At 42.8% G+C, this 23140-nt stretch overlaps 1 protein-coding gene across 7 annotated transcripts in view; it reads left to right on the forward strand.

Moving 5' to 3' along the window:
• C4H11orf74 (chromosome 4 C11orf74 homolog) overlaps positions 1 to 23140 on the forward strand; it is a 66912-nt gene that overhangs the window by 30861 nt on the left and 12911 nt on the right. For 5 of the 7 annotated variants that reach the window (XM_030199464.1, XM_030199467.1, XM_030199465.1 and 2 more), the window contains 3 exons: positions 16564 to 16721; positions 17721 to 17792; positions 20438 to 20510. In XM_030199464.1, coding sequence (XP_030055324.1) covers positions 16564 to 16721; positions 17721 to 17792; positions 20438 to 20510 — 303 coding nt within the window. The remainder of the gene's footprint in view (positions 1 to 16563; positions 16722 to 17720; positions 17793 to 20437; positions 20511 to 23140) is intronic. The other 2 variants (XM_030199469.1, XM_030199470.1) reach the window with 2 other exon arrangements.

The following is a 23140-nucleotide window of genomic DNA, read 5'->3' on the forward strand; positions in this document are numbered from 1 at the left end:
GGAGAGAGAAGAAATGCTGGACATGGAGGGAAGATAGAGGAAGGAGATTAGATGAGGGAAAAGGAATTGAGGAGAGAAACTGCACATGGATGGAGAAAATAGGAAGAAGCTAGATCCACTGGACAGTCAAGTCTGTGGAGGACCAGAAATGAAGAAGAAAGGAGGAAAGAAAAGAAATAAATGGAAAGGAAGCCCTGGAAACGGAGTCAAGGGAACAGATAGAGAGCAGCAGAATCAGATACTGGACCAGCATGATCAGAGAAACAAAGTCACCAGACAACAAAGGTAGAAAAAATAATTTTATTTTCATTATAGTGTTTGGAATATGTCCACTTTGAGAATCAGGTGCTGAATGTTAAAAGTTTATATTTATTTACTTATTTATGGCATTTTATCCCATATTAAACATGAATTAGATTGGACCCTGGGATCATTTAATTTTTTTTCCTGGAGAGAGTAATGCATTGCCCCCTCCCCCCTGGCTATGGCCAGCTCTGCAATTTTGGGGGGGCGTAGAGGTGGGGGGGGGGGGGCGCCGAGGTGGACCGGGGAGAGAGCCTGCTGTTAAAAATTTACCAGCACACCACTGCGTAAGGCCATCTGATGAAAGAGAACTTTTCAGATCTCTCAAAGCTGGGCAGATGATGATCATCACTAGGAACTAGAGAGTCCAAAAGCTACAGAAATTGTGCATCAGAGGTCACAGCCAGGGCTGTGGAGTCGGTACGCCAAATCTTTGACTCCGACTCCAACTCCTCTACTTTTCAGCCATCTGACTTCGACTCCAACTCCTACTGATATCAGGCTTTAAATTTTTTTGTACCAGCACTTTAGCGCCAGGGCAAAAAAATATGTATAAATCTAAGTATAAAATTATAAATTTACCATATATTGAGGGGCTTTTTCAATATGATGTCTAAGTCCGATTTTGGACATTATGCAAAAAACATCCAAAATCTGAATAGCAAAGAAGGTAATTTTCATTAAAGAAAAACGTTTATCTTTTGTCTTTGAAAATAGAAGGTTTTGTGATTTGGATGTTTTATTTTTTGGTCCATTTTTGAAAAAAAAAACAAACAAACAAACAAATGCCCAAGAGCAAAACGCACAAAATCAAGTCATTGGGATTTAGTTGGAGCCAGCATTTTTAGTACACTGGTCCCCCTGACATCCCAGGAAAGCAATAGGGCACCCTAGGGGGCACTTCAGTGGACTTCATAAAATGCTCCCAGGTACACATCTGACCATTGCTTCCTTACCTTGTTTGCTGAGCCCCCCCAAACCCACCCAAAACGCACTACCCCCAACTGTACACCACTACCATAGCCCTATGGGTGAAGGAGGCACCTATATATGGGTACAATGGGTTTCTGGTGAATTTTGGAGAGCTCACAGTTTCTTCCACAAGTGTAACAGGTAGGGAGAGGTAGAAGTCTGGGTCCAATTGTCTGCAGTGCACTGCACCCTCCACTATACCACTCCAGGAACCTGCATACTGTTCTAATGGACCTGAGTATAACCTCTGAGGCTGGTACAGAGGCTGGCAAATAATGTTTTTCATCACATTTTTGGGGGGTGGGAGGATGTTAGTGACCGCTGGGGAAATAAGGGGAGGTCACCCCTGATTCCCCCCAGTGGTCATCTGGTTATTTAGGACACCTTTTTGTACCTTATTCGTTATAAAAACAGATCTAGCTCAAAATGTCTTAGTTTTAGTCCTGGACGGTTTTGTTTTCTTCCATTATGGTAGAAAAACTAAGTCTCAGAAACGCCCAAGTCCCGCCCTGAACATGCCCGATACGACCCTTGAGATTTGGACGTGCTTCTGACGGACTTCAAAAATGTCTAAAAATAGGTTTTGAAAATACGGATTTGGACGTTTTTGAATGCTGCTTTATTCCAATTTTTGGACGTTTTTCTGTTTTCAAAGTGAGCCCAATTGTAACTTAAGTTTTTTATTCTGAAGCTGGAGTTGAAGTTGGTACATTTTTACCGACTCTGACTCCACCCAAAATTGCTTCCAACTCCGATGCCACAGCAGTTAAAACCAACATTATAAAGGGGCAGAGAATGAGACTAAATAATTATAGTAATCATAAGTGATTGAACATTGGATAAGGAAAGGAAAAAGACGCAGCAGATGCTGCCAAACAGACTGTGAAGGAAAAGCAACACTCGAGAGTCACCAGGGACTTGAGCAGATCTGCTGATGCTAACTCCACACAAAACACATCACAGCATGCAGCCACCACCTGGGAGCAGCAACAGCTTCCTGCAACACACACACAGCTCGTGTCAAAACAACCCCACTGGGGTCCCACCAGGCTTCCAGTAATGTGTAACAACCTAATAAGTGGGATGGCAAAGAAAAAATAGTCATTCACTTTATTAACGGGTGCATGGAGCATGATTTTTGGAGGAGAAAAAAAAACCCTTTGATGCAGCCAATGTGGCTTAAGCAGTTCTTACATTCCTGTCTCGAGATGTCTCTTTCATGCAGAAAATACATTTTCAGCAAAGAACTCCCTTGTTCTAAGGACTGCTACACTGATGTGAGCAGTATAATTAAGACTTCTATTCTTAGGTGTTTATAAATTGTAGATTTAACTGTCTACTTTCCAGCTATTTAGATGTTTTTTGAGGGTACAAAAAAAATCAGAGTTTATTGGTGTCGTTACACTACAAACACTGATATATATATTGTGCTACTTAGAAGGCATCTGCACAGAAAAGGAACAAAAACTGAGTGGACAATACACAACAAGCCAGGGGAAGGTGTGACGGAGTAATAGAGGAAGTGGTGTTTTTTCCAAAGTTTAAACAGCTGTTTTAATTTTTTTGGAACCACCAATCATTGCTGAAAGTGGACCTGGGGGTCCTATGGGGGTGGGGATGGGGGCAGGGCTTGATCACCTGGACACTGATGTGTCTTCAGCGGGTTTTGGGGTATCTTTGCTGGAGCGAGAGGGGACCCCTGGACTGCACATCTGTTTGTCAGTGCCAGCCCCTTTCAGAGGGAACAAAATAATGCAGCTTACAAGGTGGATCACAAGGTGCGTTCTGTGGTGGAGGAAATGCACTGCCATATAACTTCCCCCTAAATCAGGGGTACTCAGCCCAGTCCTCGGGACACACCTAACCAGTCTGTTTTTTTAGGATATCCACAATGAATATTCATGGAGATAAATTTGCATACAAATGAGGTATTGGGTCAGCCTGTTACATGTAGGAGTTGATTTGCAACAAAGAAGTAAGAAGAAATAGTGTAATAGTGCTGGACTTTTCTTTTTGATAACGTTTGTCAAGCCCCCACATTGAGATCATGTCTACTATTTTGAAATTGATTGTACAATTGAGGTAGGGTATGCAAATTTCTCTCTTCGCATATTCATTGTGGGTATCCTGGAAACCTGACTGAATTCAATGGGATATTCTGAAAACCTCAGACTAGTTGGGTGTGCCCCTTGAACTGGGTTGAAGACGCCTGATGTATATTCCGGGACTAGGGGACACTCGAGGAAGTTACATGGAAATACTTTTAAAACAAACAGGAGGACATATTTTTTCACTCAACGAATAGTTAAGCTCTGTAATTCTTTGCCAGAGGATGTGGAAACAGTGGTTAGCGTATCTGGGATTAAAAAAGGTTTGGACAAGTTCCTGGAGGAAAAGTCCATGGTTTGCTATTGAGACAGGCATGGGGAAGCAACTGCTTGCCCTGGGATTTGTAGCATGGAATGTTGCCATGATTTGGGATTCTGTCAGGTACTTGTGACCTGGATTGGCCACTGTTGGAAACAGGATACTGGGCTAGATGGACCATTGATCTGACCCTGTATGGCTACTCTTACGTTCTTATGTTGCACCCCCTGCAGCCCTTTGATGTGATATGCTGAATAATAAGAATCTGGCTGTGCACTATTCTATAAGCTTGCACATACCTTCAGTAACACAGATGGTCAAAGTGTACGCGGAGCGTGAGAAGGGAGTGCACCTATGCACATAACTTATAGAATACTGTTAGGTGTGCATGAGCACAGAAGATCACTGATTAGAAAATGAATGGTATAAATAAACAAAACTTAAATGGTTGCATGTGTGTTTGCAAGTCGAGTGGCGCTTAGATGGTGACTTCAGCTTTGGAGACCTAAGTCCGGTTTTGGGCAAGCTTGTACAGTCTGGGTCCCGTAAATGGCAATCTGGTTTAGGATGGGCTGGAGAGCGATTTGACGGAAACTCCAGTAATTTGAAACATGAGGACAGTGCTGCGCAAACTTTTATGGTCTGTCCTGCAAATGACAAGACGAATTTGGATAGGCTGGAGTGGGCTTCAACAGCAACTTCAGTAGTTGGAACCTAAGGACAGGGCCGGGTGGACTTCTTTGGACTATGTCCCAGAAATGCCAAAGAGAGACAATGATCATGTATTGTATACCACATTCATTGTTGACTTGATAATGAGTGTGACTGTTGGGCAGACTGGATGGACCATTCAGATCTTTATCTGCTGTTATTTACTTTGTTACTATGCATCTCTTGAATCTAGGTGTGAGCATTTCTACCAGCTCTATGGCTGGCATAAGTGCCTACTCCTTAAACAGATACCCATGTACATACCTGGTTATGTTATATTCTCTAGGCACCTGCTTTCATTTATAGATAGGGTCTATATAGGCTCCCCTGTATAGATTTGCCCTCATTGGGGAAGATTCTATAACTGGCGCCATAAAACCACATGGTTAGCGTGATTCTATAAACTATGCATAAAGTTAGGCATAGTTTATAGAATACGCTCACGTGCTGTTCTTGCGACTAAAATTTAGTCGCACCCATTTAGGCCAACTAAAACCAGTTCTAAATACCCGATCGGGTGTAGTCTATAATAGTGCACATAGTTTTTTTAAATGACCATAACCCTTCCATTCCGTGCTCATGATCATGCCCCATTTTTGACTGCACACATTAGAATTTACGTGCACCACGTTATAGAATACACCTAGAAAGTTGTGCACATAAATTCTAATTAAAGCCAATTTGTGCTGCTAATTGGTTAAGTACCAATTATCAGCTCTGATTGGCTTGTGCGCAGTTTAGCCATGTAGCCAAATAAGTGCTCACAACTTAAGGCGCCATACGTAGAATTTGGGAGATTGTGCTCACCATTACATCCCTCTCGCTCATCTGTTTTATAGCAAAGATTTGACTTTTGGTTCTCTCAGCCTAGGACAGCATCAGAAGCTACTCTATAAGCCCTCTGTCCATGTCTGTTGGACTGAAAAATGTGGCATGAGGACATTTAACATGCTGAACTGATGTCTACGGCTTGAAGATAACTTTGTGGGAATTGTGATCTGGATTAAATGTTAACTGTTTCGTTCAGCTGACAAGTTCCTTTGATGTTACAATATCATTAATCCTGGAGCAGAGGGATAAGACGTTACAGGGTGCTTTTACTAAACTGTACTAACCCATGCTTACAATAGGTTAAAATGAACTATCGCGGTGCAATCTCAGGTTGCATTACCACACATTAACCAATTAACACGTGACTCCCCTTACCACTTACAAAATAGGTGTTGATAAGTGCTTATGGGAAAATTAGCGCGTGGCTATTATTGCCAAAATAGAAAAATCAGCCATTTCTTGGCAGCACTAAAAATGACCTTAGCAGACAGGGATAGTACAGACCACTTTTAGCACGGGTAGACGTGAATCGTTTGTTTACTCTTTCCAAAAATACTAGGACTAGGGGGCATGCGATGAAGCTACAAAGTGGTAAATTTAAAACAAATCGGAGAAAATATTTCTTCACTCAACATGTAATTAAACTCTGGAATTCGCTGCCAGAGAATGTGGTAAAAGCGGTTAGCTTAGTGGGGTTTAAAAAAGGTCTGGATGGCTTCCTAAAGGAAAAGTCCATAGACCATTATTAAATTGAGTTGGGGAAAATCCACTGCTTATTTCTGGGATAAGCAGCTTAAAATGTATTGAACTTTTTCGGGATCTTATTAGGTATTTGTGACCTGGATTGGCCACTGTTGGAAACAGGATGCTGGGCTTGATGGATCTTTGGTCTGTCCCAGTGTGGCAATACTTATGTACTGGTTAGTAAAAGGGCCCCTATGATTTTTAGTGATGTGGGTTTTTTTTGTCCATTTTGTGGACTTTTTCACCACATAGTTTTGTCTAATATATCTTCTTTTAAAGAAGGTTGTGAGCGCTGAAGACCTCCAGATCCCAAAGAGTTTGTTATTGAGCGTATTTATTTATCAATGTCCTCAAATGTAGTTGTAGCAGTTTTATTTCTTTGCTTTTTATTTTTTATTTTTTGCTTTACTGAAAGATGAATCCTAAGTAGTTCTGAACTACTCTTTTGTACGTCACCTCATGGCTTCTATTTTTTTCTTCATTTTGAGGCATGGTCGCTGCAGCACATGATTATCACTTTCACTGGAAGGTATGTGTTGTGGTAGGTGAAATGAGCGTATGTCTCATGATGCAGCTGGATGGGCACAACATTCAGATGCAGAGAGTTTGAGCAGGAAAGCCTCTCAGCCGTGAAGGGAATAATATTTTTCTTATAAATGGTCAGCTGGGCAGAAAATGGAACAAACAGGAAACTTTGAGTTCCAGGAGACCAAGCCAAATCCAGTTTTTGCATACCATTGAGAAACAAAAAATAAGTCTAACAATTAAAATTTTGTGATGCATTTCAAAAATGTAACTTTCAATTGGGGTTTGCTGTTGTTGATTGTTATTTTAAACTTCTGTGAGTGGGGGAAATGGAAACTGGTTTGGTGCTAGATCAAGGGATATCCAAAGTCCTGATCCTCCGATTTGACCATTGGAAAGTTTTGGGTTCACGGAAAATCTGCTAGTGTGGGACCCCATGGGCTTTTAAAATGCCTTGTGCTGCACCAGCTATCTTGTGGTTTCAAAATGTGTGGGGGGGCTGTAGATTCCCCAAAACTATACAGCCCCATGTGGTTCAAACCATAAAAACTCTGGAGTGGCAGCAGAATGTTTGAAGATAGTGGGAGGTCTACCTGCAGGTTAGTGGGAATATCACATACTGTGACATCAAAGCACGGGACTCAGGGCAGTCACCCTAATTAGTCATAGCCTAGGGACGATCCTGCTGATCAAGGTTCTGCCTCTGACTTTTTACTTCCTTGGGAGTCACTTTTTCTTAGTTCAAAAGTGATTATGAAACCAGGATAGCATGGTAGATGTTGACAGTTAAGGACCAAGTGACCCATACAGTCTGCCTGGTAATTATTACTAATGCTCTCTTTCCTTGGAAAATGCTGTAATATGTGGGAGCTCAGAAACCAGAGGAATGGCTTTGACAGTGCACTATCGCCATACTGTAAAAGCATGTTGAATGGAGGAGTAGCCTAGTGGTTAGAGCACTGGACTTGATATCTAGAGGTTCCCGGTTCAAATCTGATTGCTGCTGATTGTGATCTTGGGCAAGTCACTTAACCCTCTGTTTCCTCATCTACAAAATTAGATTGTGAGCCCTCCAGGGACAGGAAAATACCTTCTAACTTCACCTTGAACTACTAGTGAAAAAGAGGTGAGCAAACTCCAAATAGATAAATAATTCAAGATCATGAAAGAAATGCTAATTAAACCAAAATGTTATCTGGCCTTGGAGGCTGGTGCAGGAGCAGTTCAGGTTACTATGCAGTGGTGCTGTGATGGCCAGTTAATATATGACTTCCATGTATGCAAGTTAGAAACTGAATTTGCTGGCAGACGAGCACCATAAGACCCCCCACTTTTGTATAAGGTATCTGGTTTATTTGCAGAAGGCATAAAATAGAAGTTGAAATCTTCATGGAAGCTTGACTCAGCAGCTCTTATTTCATCTAAATAGCTTTTTGTTTCAACTCTGAAAAATAATCCCAATTACCTTTCATTCTCTGTAACTCAGTCTGGTATTGAGTTGCATATGGGAAATGGTATATCCATTGGCAAAAAGTGATAAGGTCGTAACTAGGCAGAGTATTTGAGTCATGTTGGTCTTTTATCAGGGCTGGCAGTGGGGGGGGGGGGGGGGGGGGGAGGGGGGTGCAGACTATGCAATTGCCCTGGTTCCCCAGGCTACAGGGGATGCTAAGCTTCCTCAAAACTGAGAAAGACACAGCCTGCCAGTGACTTTTGGGGCTCCTTCCACCACTTCTGCTCTGGGCCTCAGCATATACAACATCCGCCCTGATCTTTATCCGTTTCATTTGCTGTATTACCAGATGTTGCTGTATTAGGAGTAATTTTACAAAGCTGCGGTAGAAAATGGCCTTACCGCGCCTTTACACAGGTTTTTCCCATGTGCTAAGGCCATTTTTACTGCAGCCAGAAAATGGCTGATTTTCTATATTTTTTCCTATTAATTGCCATGCGCTAATGTTGCCATTATTGCATAGCCACTAAAAAAAATTATCTCGTGAGCACTTACTGACATCTATTATGTAGGCGGTAAGGGCTCACGCGGTGATCTTGCGCAGTAATGTACCTGTGCTAATGCCCACTCTCTTTCCCCTGACATGCCCCCTCCAACGAAAAAATATAGAAAATTATTAGCACCCTGATTAGCGTGCAGATTTGGAACTTACTACAGGACACCTAAGCGTGCCCCACAGCCATTTTGAGTTGTGACAAATACACGCTAGCACTTACTAAGGGTCCCTTAGTGACCTCAGAGACTCGTTTTTTCATATCTGAAAGTGGATGATTGTGGTGAAGGTCCAGAAGATAAATGAGTAACTTCTCCTGTAATCCAAAGACAATTGGGACTAGATTCAGTAAATGGCACCTGAATTTGGGCATTGAAAAACATCACAATAATGAGGCTTGGATTGTAAGTGTCGTTCTAGGAATTTGATCTGCACTAGCTGAATTTGGTGGTCATCTACAACACCCCGGCTTTACTGGCTGTAGGCCCGGATTTTGCTGCTGCTGTTTGTTATATTTGGCCCCGTTGTTGGACTCCTGACTACTACTACTACTACTATTTAGCATTTCTATAGCGCTACAAGGCATACGCAGCGCTGCACAAACATAGAAGAAAGACAGTCCCTGCTCAAAGAGCACACGAAGCCATAAGCCGAAACACGGACGGTGTAGAGTCCATTTTTCAGTGAAGCCTGTTTTACTTCATGTTGTGGTGCTTTCAAGTGAACATTTTACAATAAAGACTTGTTTAACTTGTCTTGGCTCATTGCCTTGGTCATTCCCACTCCTTGTTTCGCTTGTGTTGACTTTTGTGGATTTGCCTGTCTTTTCTTTTGTTGGACTTCACTAGTCTGTAAACAGTACTCCGAGTTGGGTTCTGCTTATAGAAACAGCGCTTAGCACTGGGATCTGTGCTCAATTTTGGGTGTGAGGATTTATACCAGCTGAACCCTGGTGTAACTCCTCGTGCCTAAATAAGGCACGGATCTATCATATTCTCTCATATTCTCTAATATTGTGCACATCTGTAGTGAACACCCTGATCTGCCCATACCCCCTTTTCAGTTGCGTGCTGAAAAATTTAAGCGCGCATCTTTAAGCATTCAGTATTTGATAGTTAACTCCCAGTTATTGGCACTAACAGGCACGTTACTTGGTTAAATTGCATGCACCCAAATTTGCAAGCACAATTTAAAGCGTCATTTTGAGGACTACTCCTACAAGAAAAAAAAATCGCTCTCAGAGCCCTCAGAAGGTCCTTTTTTAAAACTCGTGAAAGTCTTTCTTTAGAAATCTTCGGAGAAAGATCTACTATGAGTTCAGACCTAAGACATATTTTTGTAAGCAGGGTTAATAAAAATGTGCTTTCCAGGGCACTTTAGTTCGGCGCTGGAATGAAAGATCAAAGAGGAAGGTGGAGTGTCCACCGTGAGAACAGAAGTGGGATAAAAAAAAAAAAGAAAGAAGGATGATATGGAGATTGTACGAGTAGATGCCTCAAATGCTTTACCAATAAACTCATGGACACAAGGAAGTAATGAATGTGTCTTAGACTCGGTGAAGAAAGACCTGTTGCCTTTTTATGCTTCATGCAAAAGGGGCATTTCAAGCTATGATATAAAACATTACAAAAAACATAAACCTAATTCGATACTTGATACACCGCCTTAAAATAATAAGTAGATCTAGGTGGTGTACAATAAATTAGAAAGGAGAAAAGAACTATAATATTTGACAGGAAAGTAACCACATTTATTCCACGAAGCACAGTAGGAAGGATGGGGGGGGGGGGGGGGGGGTGCAGGGAAGGGGAAAGATCTTTGTCATAGGTGGGAATGGGAATAGTAGAGCAAGAGAGAGGAAAACTGATCTTTTAGCACCCTTAGTAGTGTTAAACGCCTGGTGAAACAGCCATGTCTTTCTTCCTGGTTCACATTTTTTAAATGATGATTTGGCTTTGATTTCGTGAGGGAAGGAGTTCGAATTGAAAGGAGCAGCAAAATAAAATGCACGATGCCTAGTGAATTCAAGAATGACTTGTTTAGGGTTGGGGAGGTCCAAGCGATAATCATTTTGGGATTAAAGCAAGCGCATAGGTGAATAAGGAATGGTAAGATTAGATAGGTATTGCGGAAGACCATCCGGAAAGCTTTAAAGGTGAGGGCTAAAAGTTTATGAATAATTCTTTGGCCAGTGGGAAGCCAGTGATATTTCTGGAATAAGGGAGAGACATGGTCAGATTTGTTAGCATGACAAAGTAACCGAATAGCAGCGTTTTGTAACATCTGAAGTCATTTGAGCACATAACATGGGGAACGTAGATAAATAATATTGCAATAATCCACTCTAGTAATTAGTAATGACAAAATGAGTGAATGAAGCACATTAGGCAACTGCCTAAGGATAAAGAAGCCGGTTTTACATACATTAGAAATCTGTGGTGAAAATGTCAAATGAGAATCTAAAATAACACCTATTTTAACAAGCAATTATTGGCATTAATTAGATTTGTTAGTTACAAGCAGGATCCATGCCTAAATTTTATGTGTAGCTCAAAAAAGGGGATGTGGAAATGGGAGGGCCATGGGCATTTTGGAGTGGAATTTTGAGTTGCGTGCATAACTGGGGCACAGTGTGTAAAGTTAGGTGCAGGCATCTGCACCATTTTTGTTTAGATTTATTTATTTAGATTTGCTCACACCTTTTTAGTAGTAGCTCAAGGTGAGTTACATTCAGGTACACTGGATATTTCTCTGTCCCAGGAGGGCTCACAATCTAAGTTTGTACCTGAGTCAATGGAGGGTTAAGTGACTTGCCCAAGATCACAAGGAGCAGCAGTGGGATTTGAACCGGCCACCTCTGGATTGTAAGACTGGTGCTCTAACCACTAGGCCACTCCTCCACTCCATGTTTTTGTTGGTGCAAATGGTGGTGCCTGTATTTATGCGCGAACCCAGCGCCTAAGCGGTATTCTGTAAACCGTGCCTAACTTCAAGAGCGGCTTATAGAATAGAGCTTTTTTCAGCACTGATTTATTTTTACGCCATATATAGAGTTCACGCTAAAGATGGCAATTCTATAAGGGGTGCTAAAGGTTAGGCACCAAAAATCAGTGCACTAAGATAGCATTTTATAGTGGCTTAGGACAATCAGAACACCATTCTTTTTGGCTCAATTTAGAGTATTGGTACAGGCTATTATTTTGTACAACTGGATTACCGTAGCGCTTTATGGAGCCCTTTTACTAAAGGGTTGCCGTGTGGCAACCCGGAACTACCGCCAGCCCAACATGGCCTCTGGTGGTAGTTCCGCCTCGAGTGTGTGCGCCATTTCTAGTACAAAGAAAAATATTTCTGTAATTTTTACTGTGGTGCTAACCCGGGGGTAATCGGGCAGCGCCGTGTTACCACCCTGTTGCGTAGCCATGCGGTAAGAGTACTTACCGCATGGTCATTTTTAGGGTTTTTTTACCCGCTGCAGTAAAAAGGGCCCTGGCGCACAGGAAAAACGGCCCTCGCTGAGTGGGAGGGAGGGTGGGATAGCGTTTGGCTGGAGGCGGCCACCAGGATTTATGGGGGTTCGGGGGGGGGCTGAAGACCCACTGGATCTCCAGCCCTCCCTGAGCATGGAAGGGGTCGGATCGTCGGGGGGACCGGACCTGTTTGCGTTTGCTTTGGGGGGGAATGGGGGCCTGCCAGCATGCAACTGCATGCTGGACAGGGCTCACCATTCCTCCCCAATGATCCGCAAAGTCTAACGCCAGCTCAGAGCTGGCGTTGATTTTGCCGCGGCCAGCGACCAAATCTTTGGCGCGCTGGCCGCTGATCATTGGGGATGAATGCGTTAAGCGCTGATTAGCATGCATTTGCAAGCTAATTGCGCTCGAAGCCCTGTTTAGCATGCATTTGCATGCTACTTGCGCTAAGAGCCCTCGAGTGCGTTGTTTCAGGTGCTCGAGGGCTCTGATCATGGGTCGGCAGCAAACTCCGGCGCTTGTATGGCGTTAACAGCCTCTAGCGCCGGAGTTTGCTTTTGATCATGAGGGCCTAAAGCACATAGGTGTTACTTTATGCAATAGTACCTAAGTAAAGTTCTGTGCAGAACTGCTGTTTACCCCCATTTTGGTGTTTAATTTTGTTTGAGTGCCAAACGTTAAGTGGCACACACTGTAGGAAGAGGGGCAAAGAGCTTTGAAAGTCTGGAAGGGACCTGTCGCATGTAACTGATGCTATACAACATTTACATCCCTGAAAAGTTTCTGAAGTTGCTTTGGAGATGTGAAAGGACTTTGCATTTTCTGCTGTAGGATTCAAATGTTTAGAACAGAATCTAAATAGTGTCGCTTTTTAATAACTGAGCCAGCGTGTGCCCTGGAAGTGGGCAGGATTTTGATGTCGGAGTAGGAGTGAGAAATATTTATTTATTTATTTATATTTTTTAATGCTTTATTTATAACTTTTTACATTTACATATCAACATAAATGTAGTGGAAATTTTCAAGAAATATAATAATACAACTAATACAATAAGAGGAAATATATTTCTCCATACATTTTGTCCACAGATCAAATGAATGATCCAAGTACTAGGTAAAAAGTAAAGGAAAAATTAATACCAATGAAATTTAAAGAGCGATCCTATTTATTTATTTTTATTTATTAGAATTTATTTACCGCCTTTTTGAAAGAATTCACTCAAGGTGGTGTACAGTAAGAATAAATCAAACATGAACAATAGACAATTACAGTAGTAAAAATATTAAAATAACAATAAAAAGTATGGCATAGTATACTCTTACAATGTCAACACAATACGTAATAGAATATTTTAATAGACAGCTTAGGGTATAAGCAAAGATGGAACATATAGGTGGGTAAGCGAGTAAGAGGAGTTAGAAAATAAGGTGACTAATTTAAAGAATGTTGCACATGATGTCAGGGAGATGATAAAATGTTAGCTAGGGTAGAAGTGGATAAACATGTCCTGCTGCAGTATGTGCAGCCCATGTCACTCCTTGTGCATGTGAGCGAGACTAACAAGTTAGTTACTTCTTCCATTAGAGGCCTGGTTGAACAGCCAAGCTTTCACCTGCTTCCTGATGTAGAGATAGGCTTATGTTAAGTGGAGTCTTTTGAGGGAGTGTGGAGGCTACTCTGGAGAAGGCTTGCTTGCGGGGTATCACATTGTGTAATGCCTTTTGGAGAGGGTGTGGTTAGTGATATCCCATGGGAGGAGGACCTTAGTGTCCTTGGAGGTTTGTAGAGGGTCATCCTGTTCTTCAAGTACTCAGGGCCATTTCCTTTAAGGGCCTTGAAGATCAGACATAGAGTTTTAAATTTAGCCCTGTATTGTACTAGTAGCTAGTGAAGTTTTTGTGAAAATGGTGTGATGTGGTTCCATTGCTTGCAACCTTCTATTAGTCTTCCTGCAGCATTCTGAATCAGTTGGAGCTGGTACAAACTCTTTGTAGTCAGACCAGTGTAGAGTGCATTATAGTAATCCAGTCTTGATGCTATCATGGCATGCACAACTGGGATAAGATTTACCTTTTCGATGTAAGGAGAGAGGCAGTGTAGTTGTCGCAAATAGTAGAAGCAGCTCTTGAAGGTTGCTTGGATTGGGGGAATCAGAGTAAGTGTTGAATCTAACTGTATTCCAAGGTTCTTGACTTGTGATTTGAGGGGGAGTTTGTACTTCTCAAAAGAGATTTTGATGTCAGGTACATGTCCACTTGTGTTTGGGACCCAGAGAGGCTCGGTTTTACTTGGGTTCAGGCAAATTTTGTTGTGTTTAGCTGCAGGTAAGTCAGGTTCAATGGGTATATGAGTAGCTGCATATCATCCGCATAGATGGAGAACTGAGTGTCCATTGACCGAATCAGCTCGGCTAGTGGCTTGAGGTAGATATTGAACAGAATAGGTGACAGTATCGATCCTTGTGGTACCCCACAGGTCAGTGCCTATAGTAGCAATGAGGTGCTGCCAAACATTATGAATTGTTGCCTGTCTGATAGATAGAATCTGAACCAAGCATGTACTGTTCCATTCTGTTTCTGCCAGTCGTGCTACATGATGTCATGATGCACAGTGTCAAAAGCTACTGAGAAGTCTAGCAGTACTAACACAGAGGCAAATCCCCTGTATCGGTTTCTGTGAAGGTCATCTAGTAGGGATACGAGGACTGTTTCTGTTCCATAACCGGGTCTGAATCCAGATTGACATGGTCAAGTCAGCTTCTCTCTTCAAGCCAACCACTGAGTTGAACACGGACTGTTTGTTCTATAAGTTTCCCTAGAAATGGGATGTTGGATACTGACCGGTAACTTTCAAGTTTGTCCTAATCAAGGTTATTTTTCTTTAGCAAAGGGTGAACCACTGCCCTTTTTAATGCTGTTGGTAGTTGTGCGTATGCAAATTCTTCAGATTCAAACCGTAGTAAAAGTTTTACCTGCTCAATCTTTCTGTAATTAGAAGTTTTGCCAGCCTGTCAGTTCTGAGATCTAGCTAAAATCATCTGATGGATACACACTAAATTTTGCTTTCAACAAGCAGGTTAACTGAAAAAGTCACATTTTCAGTGGTTTTATTTCTCAAGTCCATATTCTAAAAATGAAAGTTTCCTTATCAGCAGGCTGCAGGACCACTTAACTTGCCTTGCCCTAACATTAAATGCATCTATCTTTGCCCTCAATAACAGACTACTGACACAGGCGGTTTATCTGACAGTAAATCCCAATGTCAGGGAGAACTAGTGTATAAACATCTCTCTTTTTCTTTTGCCTACATCTTCTTTTCTTTCCTCTCTCTCTCTCCTTTTGTTTTGTTTTGTTTTGTTCCATCTAGCAAGCATCAGATGGGCCCTGTAATTTCTTTAATGTTTAGATTGCAGTTACTGGAGGAAAAGTCCATAGACTGCTACTGAGATAGACATGGGGAAGCCACTGCTTGCCCTAGGCTTGGTAGCATGGAATGTTGCTACTGTTTGGGTTTCTGCCAGGTACTTGTGACCTGGATTGGCAACAGTGGGCTAGATGGACCATTGGTCTGATCAAGTATGGCTTATGTTCTTATATCATATTTGCAAAAGAATAACCCATAATTTCTGGAAAGGTACAGCATGAAAATGTTTCCTTCTGTTCCGAGTCCTGTCACATAAGCTCTTCAATGGCTATCCAGTGGAGGAGTGGCCTAGTGGTTAGAACACCAGTCTTGACGTCCAGAGGTGGCCGGTTCAAATCCCACTGCTGCTCCTTGTGATCTTGGGCAAGTCACTTAACCCTCCATTGCCTCATGTACAAGCTTAGATTGTGAGCCCACCTGGGACAGAGAAATATCCAGTGTACCTGAATGTAACTCACCTTGAGCTACTACTGAAAAAGGTGTGAGCAAAATCCAAATAAATACATTTATTTATTTATTTGTTACATTTGTGTCCCACATTTTCCCACCTTTTTGCAGGCTCAATGTGGCTTACATAGTACCGTAAACAGTGTTAGCCGATTCAGGTATGAACAAGGTGATATTGAGGTACATGTATGGTAAAGACCATTGGGGGGGGGGAACTTAGAGAGGACGAGGAAGGATTACGATATGTCCAGTTACGGTCTTTGGTTATGTTATGTCGCTGGTATCCCTTGCCAGTCAGGATTTCAGGATATCTGCAGGTTTTTTCTGAACCACTTGGCTACAGAAGCAGACCTGCACTCACAGGGTTGGTCCCGAGTGCTGTTTAGTCTGATATCCCTGAAAAGTGTAGCAGTATGCGTTTATAAATGAATGCGCTCACGTGAACGTGGTACGGGCGGTTAGCTTGACGGAGTTTAAAAAGGGGTTAGATAGATTCCTAAAGGACAAGTCCATAGACCGCTATTAAATGGACTTGGAAAAATTCCGCATTTTTAGGTATAACTTGTCTGGAATGTTTTTACGTTTGGGGAGCGTGCCAGGTGCCCTTGACCTGGATTGGCCACTGTCGGTGACAGGATGCTGGGCTAGATGGACCTTTGGTCTTTCCCAGTATGGCACTACTTATGTACTTATGACTACTTATGCAACATATCTTTCATGATCATATAATCTGCCTTCTTTTTCTGTCCTTGTATTATAGATGAGATTGGGCCTTGGACCAGGACATCTAAGAAAGAGTCTGTAAAAGGACATCAGACTCCTTCTCAGCTGGTGAAAGCTGACGGAGAGACATCTGCTCCTACCAATGCCATGTGCTCTTCACTCTCTGATGTGTCCCAGGCTCTGGATGAGGACCAGGTGGTTATTTGAGTACCTCGTTGCCAGTTGTGCAGACTTCTAATGGAAATATGTACTTAAAGATTCAAATGCAACATTCATAGCTAATCAACAGACAGAAAACTTCTTCATACAAACTGGAGAGTCGCAAAGAAAGCCCCCCCCCCCCCAATTTTTCAATGGAGAAAAAGGACCTAATTGAAAGAAAAAGTGGGCCCTTAAAGTAATTTGGAATCCCACTCACTCGCTATCACCATTATTAGTCCTAAATAAACCTCTCCATATCTTAATGATAGTGCAATATAGTCCAAACTCACAATGTGGACAAAAAATCAAAAGTGTCAAATAATAATCGAATATTCAAGCATTTAAACTTGTTTGATAATCACACAAAAAATGTGCACTTATCTGCAAAGGTGGTTTGTATTCCAGTCAGTGTGAAAATCCAGTGCTGCATAATGCTCCAAGATTAGTTGCAGTTGTATCTCACAGGGCCAGTTTTCAATCGATGCTAAAAAGCTGCTTGAATAACATCGTAATTATTGTGTGGTCATTTTTGACATTCAAAGTTAAGCCATGAGCTCATTTAGGTGTAATTTTGCAGAATAGCACTTAGACAGAAAATGGTCTTTTACACACTTATCTGTTCACATACGCATATAAATGTGTAGACAATCCCGGAATTTACATGTGTTCTTGCACCTAAATCTTGACAGCTTCTTACAGAGTTTCCCTCAGTGACCCGTATCCACGTTGCACCTGCAGCAGTCAAAACCCCTTTCTATTGCTTTACTCTTGGGTGCCAGTTGCAAACTCCAGCATGTGTCTCAGAAGATAGTTTTTTTTATGTCTTCTACTACATGGTGGGACCTAGAGATGTTATTGCCTCTTGTTTTTTAGTTTTGGTCTCTTTCGCCTCCTGCTACCTTATATTTTTCTCATTCTCTCTCTTTTTCTCTTCTGTATGCTTGCTTTTTTCATTTTTTTGTCATTTACATCTCATGAATCTCTTCCTTGCAGCTTGTACTTGTTGAAGGCTTGAAATCTGGTGGCTGTAACAAGGCTGATGTGCGACTGCAAGGAAGAGTGAGGGTGAGCATCGATTTCATTCTCCCCAGAGCAGGGCTAAGCATGATGTCCTAATACAGTTGACCCTCAATTGATTGCCCCCTCCCCCACCCTGCAGGAGAATTTTCCTCTGTTGCCTTGGGATTTCAGCTCAGCACCACCATGAATCATCGTTCACAGTTGCACAGGAAATTTTTCTCTCGTATATATTCTCCTTTCACCAGTTCACTTTGCCAAGTCGTTATAGTAACACTGCATGGATGCAAGCCAAATAGCAGAACCCCCTCTAGAAATCTGCACTCATGGGCCCCAGATCTGGCCATTAGGGGTTGTCATTGTGCATTGACTAGGATTTCTCCCCGTCCCCCCCCCCCCCCCCCCGGGCTGAGGCACCGCTTCCCTCCTCATCACAGGTCCGTATTTTAACTCCTACACCTGCCACATTGACTTTTAATCATGGTAATGCAGTTTTGATTAGTTTGTGCTGTTATATATCAAAAGCTACAGGCATTTGAATATGCCAAATAATATTTTTTTTTATTGCATTGAATTACTTAACACCACCTAAATGCCATTAATTAAGTAATTCAGCGTAGACCAACGGGGCTTAAATTGGCATAAAGGAAGGGCAGATTGGACTAGATTTTCTTACAATAGACCTTTGTCTTAAATGTTGCTGATAGTCACCTTGTATTGTAAACCACTCTGCACAATTTTCATTTGGAAAAGTGGTATAGAAGTAATAAATTACAGGCCCGATATTCAGCCACCAGCACCGCTGATGGCATTATACCGGGAAACTGAGTGCCGGGCCATGTCTGGGCTCTGGCATTGAGGGCCAGATGCACTAAAATTAACGAGCCATTAACGATCAAGTAGTAAACCATGGCATGCACAAAAGGCTTCTCCGAGCCATTTTCTGATCACGGTAGCAGCTAACGAAAACGGAATGCAGATCAGCAAAAAAGTATTATAATGTGTAGAAATCGCATTGTAATGAGATGCACTACTGTTTTCCGATTGCCTAACTGTGGAAAATCTAACGGGAGGTCTGTACCTCTTGTTGGGGCTGCGTGGGATTTTAGAACTTCTATAAATGTAACCAAAAAAAAAATCAGGAAAAAAAACGTCCAAGTGCTCGTCAGGGACATCCCTTATGGACATCCTTCACTGCCTAGCCACGTCCAAGTGCTTGTCAGGGCCGTCTTTCTAAAGTGCCTAACATGGATGTCCTTCACTAAAACAAACAAAAAAAAGGACGTCCCTGACGAGCACTTGGACGTTTTTTTCCCCCCAGATTTTTTTGTTATGGATGTCCTTCAGTGCCCGAAATGCCCACCGACGGAGAAATGACCCCTCCCCGGCGACTCTGCCTGCTGTCTGCTCCCCTCCTGTTCGGGATTGCACCCAGGCACTGTTCCTGCTGGCTCTTCCTTCAGAAAGAAAACGGACTAAAATTATTTATATTTATATCTTTTTTGGAGGTGCCCCAAATAACCGCCGGCATCGGGACGTGCAAGGACGTCCAAATCAAAAACTATTTGGACGTCCCTTTCGATTATGCTCCTCCTCCAGGTCTCTCTCAGCTAAATGCGCTGTACTTGGCTGAGAGAGACCTGGAGGAGGGGCATAATCGAAAGGGACGTCCAAATAGTTTTTGATTTGGATGTCCTCGCACGTCCCGATGCGCAATCCTTCCCCTCCTTCCGAGAGTGGGGCGGCAGGGATCACCTGCTGTACCGGCGGCTGCAGCTTGTGCTCCTTCCCGCGGCTCTGGCAGTGCTCGTCAGGGACGACCTTTTTGGACGTCCTTGGCATGCGCAGAGCAGCCAGCATAACGCTTGGCTGCTCTGCGCATGCTCGACCGGCCTCCGAGGGAATAGAGAATGCAAGTGAGCTACAACGAGCACCTCATTTGCATTCCCTTTTCTTGATGCGTGGCCGTTCCCTACCGATTCGCTATGGAATCGGTAAGGGAAGGGTTCTTCCAAAGACCTTAGTGCATCCATCACTGAATTAGGCCAGACTGTAGCTTGGTTAAGTGCAGTATGTGGCTCTTAACTGGCTATAAAGAACTGCATAAAGGTAGTGTTGCCTTTTATGTGGTTAACTTTAACTGGTTAAATGCCGATTCTGCCCCAGGAACGCCCCTAAAGTAGCCGATTTCGGCTTGGGTGCTAACTGGATATTTTCAGTGGCACTATCCAGTTAAATGCTGTTAAAAATGCCCAGTTAGCCCTGGACAGATGATTTAAACAGCCAGAAGGCCTACAGTGCACTTCTATATTCTATAATTATTGCTAATGGGACCGTTCACTGTTTTAGGCTGCTTTGTTTCCCATTGTGTGAAGTCAAGTGGAATAGGGAAGAAGAACTTTTTCAGTTTCCTAAAACAGTGCAATTTGTTTCTCCTGTGTTTGCCAGGTATGTAATAGATTTGTAGCTTCCTTTCTGTTATAATTGCAGTTTGTTTTGGTCTAAGGATGACAGATTTACCCGTCTCCATTTCATGCTCCTCTGACAGTTCTTTACCTGATAAGTTGAGCTCATAAGATGGCACTAGAAGATAATAGGGGCTGTGAAGGATATGTTTTATAATTAATGTCTCAGCCCTTCGGAGTTTTTGACGCATCAATTAATCGATGTTCTTGATTTCACTTTTTCTCAAGGTGGATAACTACTTCACTTTGGAAGATTTTAAATCAGATGAAAGAAGCGATTGGAAGAGAACTACATCAGGTGGTGTGTTTCTGTCCTTGTGTTTTTCAGCCTCCTCTTGCCAAACTCTTTATTAACTCAGAGCCTGACAATTCCTCTTTAGCATAATCTCCCAGTTAGAAGTGTATTGCAGCCTAATATGGATAATTGCACAGAATTCTTCTATGCTCCATCTTATGGTTCATCCGTAAAGCGATGGGACATTTTAAATGTATTAAACCTGTCTGGCAGCCCTGACTGAGCTACGCTTTGTGGCCTGAGTTGAGGCTACATGAATTGTTCCTCTTGGTCATTAAGAGCCAGATTTGGTAAATGGCGCTGTTAAGATCTGCACTGAGCGTCAGTTCTGTAAGGGTCACTCAACGCTAAGGAACCTTTAAAGAATAGTCCTTATTGCGGATTCCCACATCCAGCTTTGGGCGCGAGGACTTGTGACTGCTGAAACCTGATGTAAATGGTGGCCGGCAACCAATGGCAGTTGGGCGCATAAATGACCCTATTCTATAACACTGTGCCTAAATGGAATGCCCCTGACTTGTGCAATTCCAATTAATGTCAATAATTGTTTGTTAATGGCTCTAATTATTTTGTGCAGACATCTGAGATTTGTGCTCAGATTTGGGTGGCTTTTATAGAAATTCGGGGGTAAATGCATCTGGGTGGTTGGAGTGGGGAGGATGTTCGCACTGGGTGCTTTTTATCACGTTTAGAGCTAGCCCAAAGGTAGTTGAGATCTTAGGTGAACTTTCAGCCAAGTGCCCCCACCCTCGAATGTAGTTCAAGTCTGTACCCCCACCCATAGTCCAGCATTTCCTCTTCCATTCCATATTCTATCCACAGTGTGCAGCATCTCCCTTTCCCTTCCGTCACAAAGCCTCCCATGTCCAGTATCTCTCCTTCCCTTTCCTACCATAACTCTCCATGTTTACCGTATTTCCTTCCCTACCTTATCTCACTGTATTCAGCATCTTCCTTTTCCTTGCTGACCCCCTGTGTCCAGCATCTCCCTGTTCCTTCCCGTCCCCCTGTGTCTAGCATCTCCCTGTTCCCTCCCTACCCTAGCTTACCCCCATCCCCATGTTCAGTATCTTCTCTCCTCCTTATCCCCCCTTACCTTCCCAGATGGCCCGTATCTATCCTTCCTTTCTGTATCTTCCCCTCAGGGGGCCAGTTTCTCCCCCTTCCCCACCTTGCCCCACATGGTGTTCAGGATCTTGTCTTTCCTTCCATCTCTTCCCTCAGGTGTCCAGCATATCCCCTTCCCCTCCCTACTTTCCTCCCCCCACCCAGCTGGCCAACATTACATTTGATTCCCCCTCTTCCTACCGGTGGCCAGCACTTCATTTCTTCTTATCCTTTTCATTCAGCAACTCATCTTTCCTTATCCTCCCCCATGTCTAGCATCTCAACTCTCCTTCCCTCCCTTGTGTCCAGGATCTCTCCTCCCTCCTACCTCTTTCCCTTCTTTCTGCTGGGCCAACTACTGCTGCTGCTCCTCCCTGTTTTCACCTAGGCTCGAAGAAACATGAGTGCAGTGCTGGACCTTACAACACATGTCCATGCTTAAGTGGTGGTGTGTCCTGTCCCCTCCGATCCATACTTAAAAGTGCTGTTCTCCTGCTGCATAGGAGCTATACCCCCTCTCCCCCACAAATAACTGCCTGGGAGAAAGCTGCTGGGGTGGATGTGGGAACCTGAGAGGCCTCTGGGGAATTTGCATGGATGTAAACTAATGGATATGTGTTATTTCAAGTCTTTAAAGCTTTGCATTTTAAAAATTGGCAGAAGAGGAAGAGGGTGGATAATGACAAATTCAAACAAGGGCACTGCAAAACAGTTTTTATCCATCTCTCAAATTACACACCTTACTTGAGAATTAGGCTTAGGATGTCTTCTCATTTGATTGGTTGCTTAGAGTAATATATGAAAGAACAAAAGCAGTTAGAGAAATTGATAGTCTTGGAGGAGCAGGCTTGTGGTTAGAGAAGCAGCTTGTGAACCATGGAAGCCAGGGTTCACATCCCATTTCTCTCATTGATGCTGTTTTTGATCTTGGGAAAGTTGCTCCATTGCCTCAGGTACAACTAGACTGTAAACCCACTGGGGACAGGGAAATACCTACGTGTCTTGGCTTGGTAGTTTGTGCCAGGTTTTAGAGCAAACGGGGTATGTGAACTGTATTTACCAATGTAGGAACTGAATGCTACTGATCCCAACCACCAGATAGCAGTATTGCCTTGTCTGGCTTGCTAGACAGCACTGTGCGGCTCCTTAGAGGAATTCCAGGACTTCAGAACTTCATTGTCTTGCAGTGTGATCTGGGCAGCAGCATATGATGTATCCAGGCTTAAGGCTTTGCTGTCATTATATGTATAATCATTGTCAACATTCAGCCCATTCCTACTGCAAATTAATCACCTCCACTGAGAACTTATTTAGAGACTTAATTAGGGTCATTATCTCCTAGTTGTATGGCATTACTTAGAGCCAGCTGGGAAGCATGATCTGGTTTCTGTAAACCTTACAGCTCTCTTGGATTGTCCCATGAAGAAAGGAACTTGGCAGAATGTCATTCTTTTTCTCTCTGGAATACGTTCTTGAGCAAACCTAACCAGGGAAAGCAGTGCAGACCAACATGGCTCTTTTATTTACTG

This window comes from Microcaecilia unicolor, chromosome 4, assembly GCF_901765095.1.
Source record: "Microcaecilia unicolor chromosome 4, aMicUni1.1, whole genome shotgun sequence".
NCBI classification, from domain to species: Eukaryota; Metazoa; Chordata; class Amphibia; order Gymnophiona; family Siphonopidae; genus Microcaecilia; species Microcaecilia unicolor.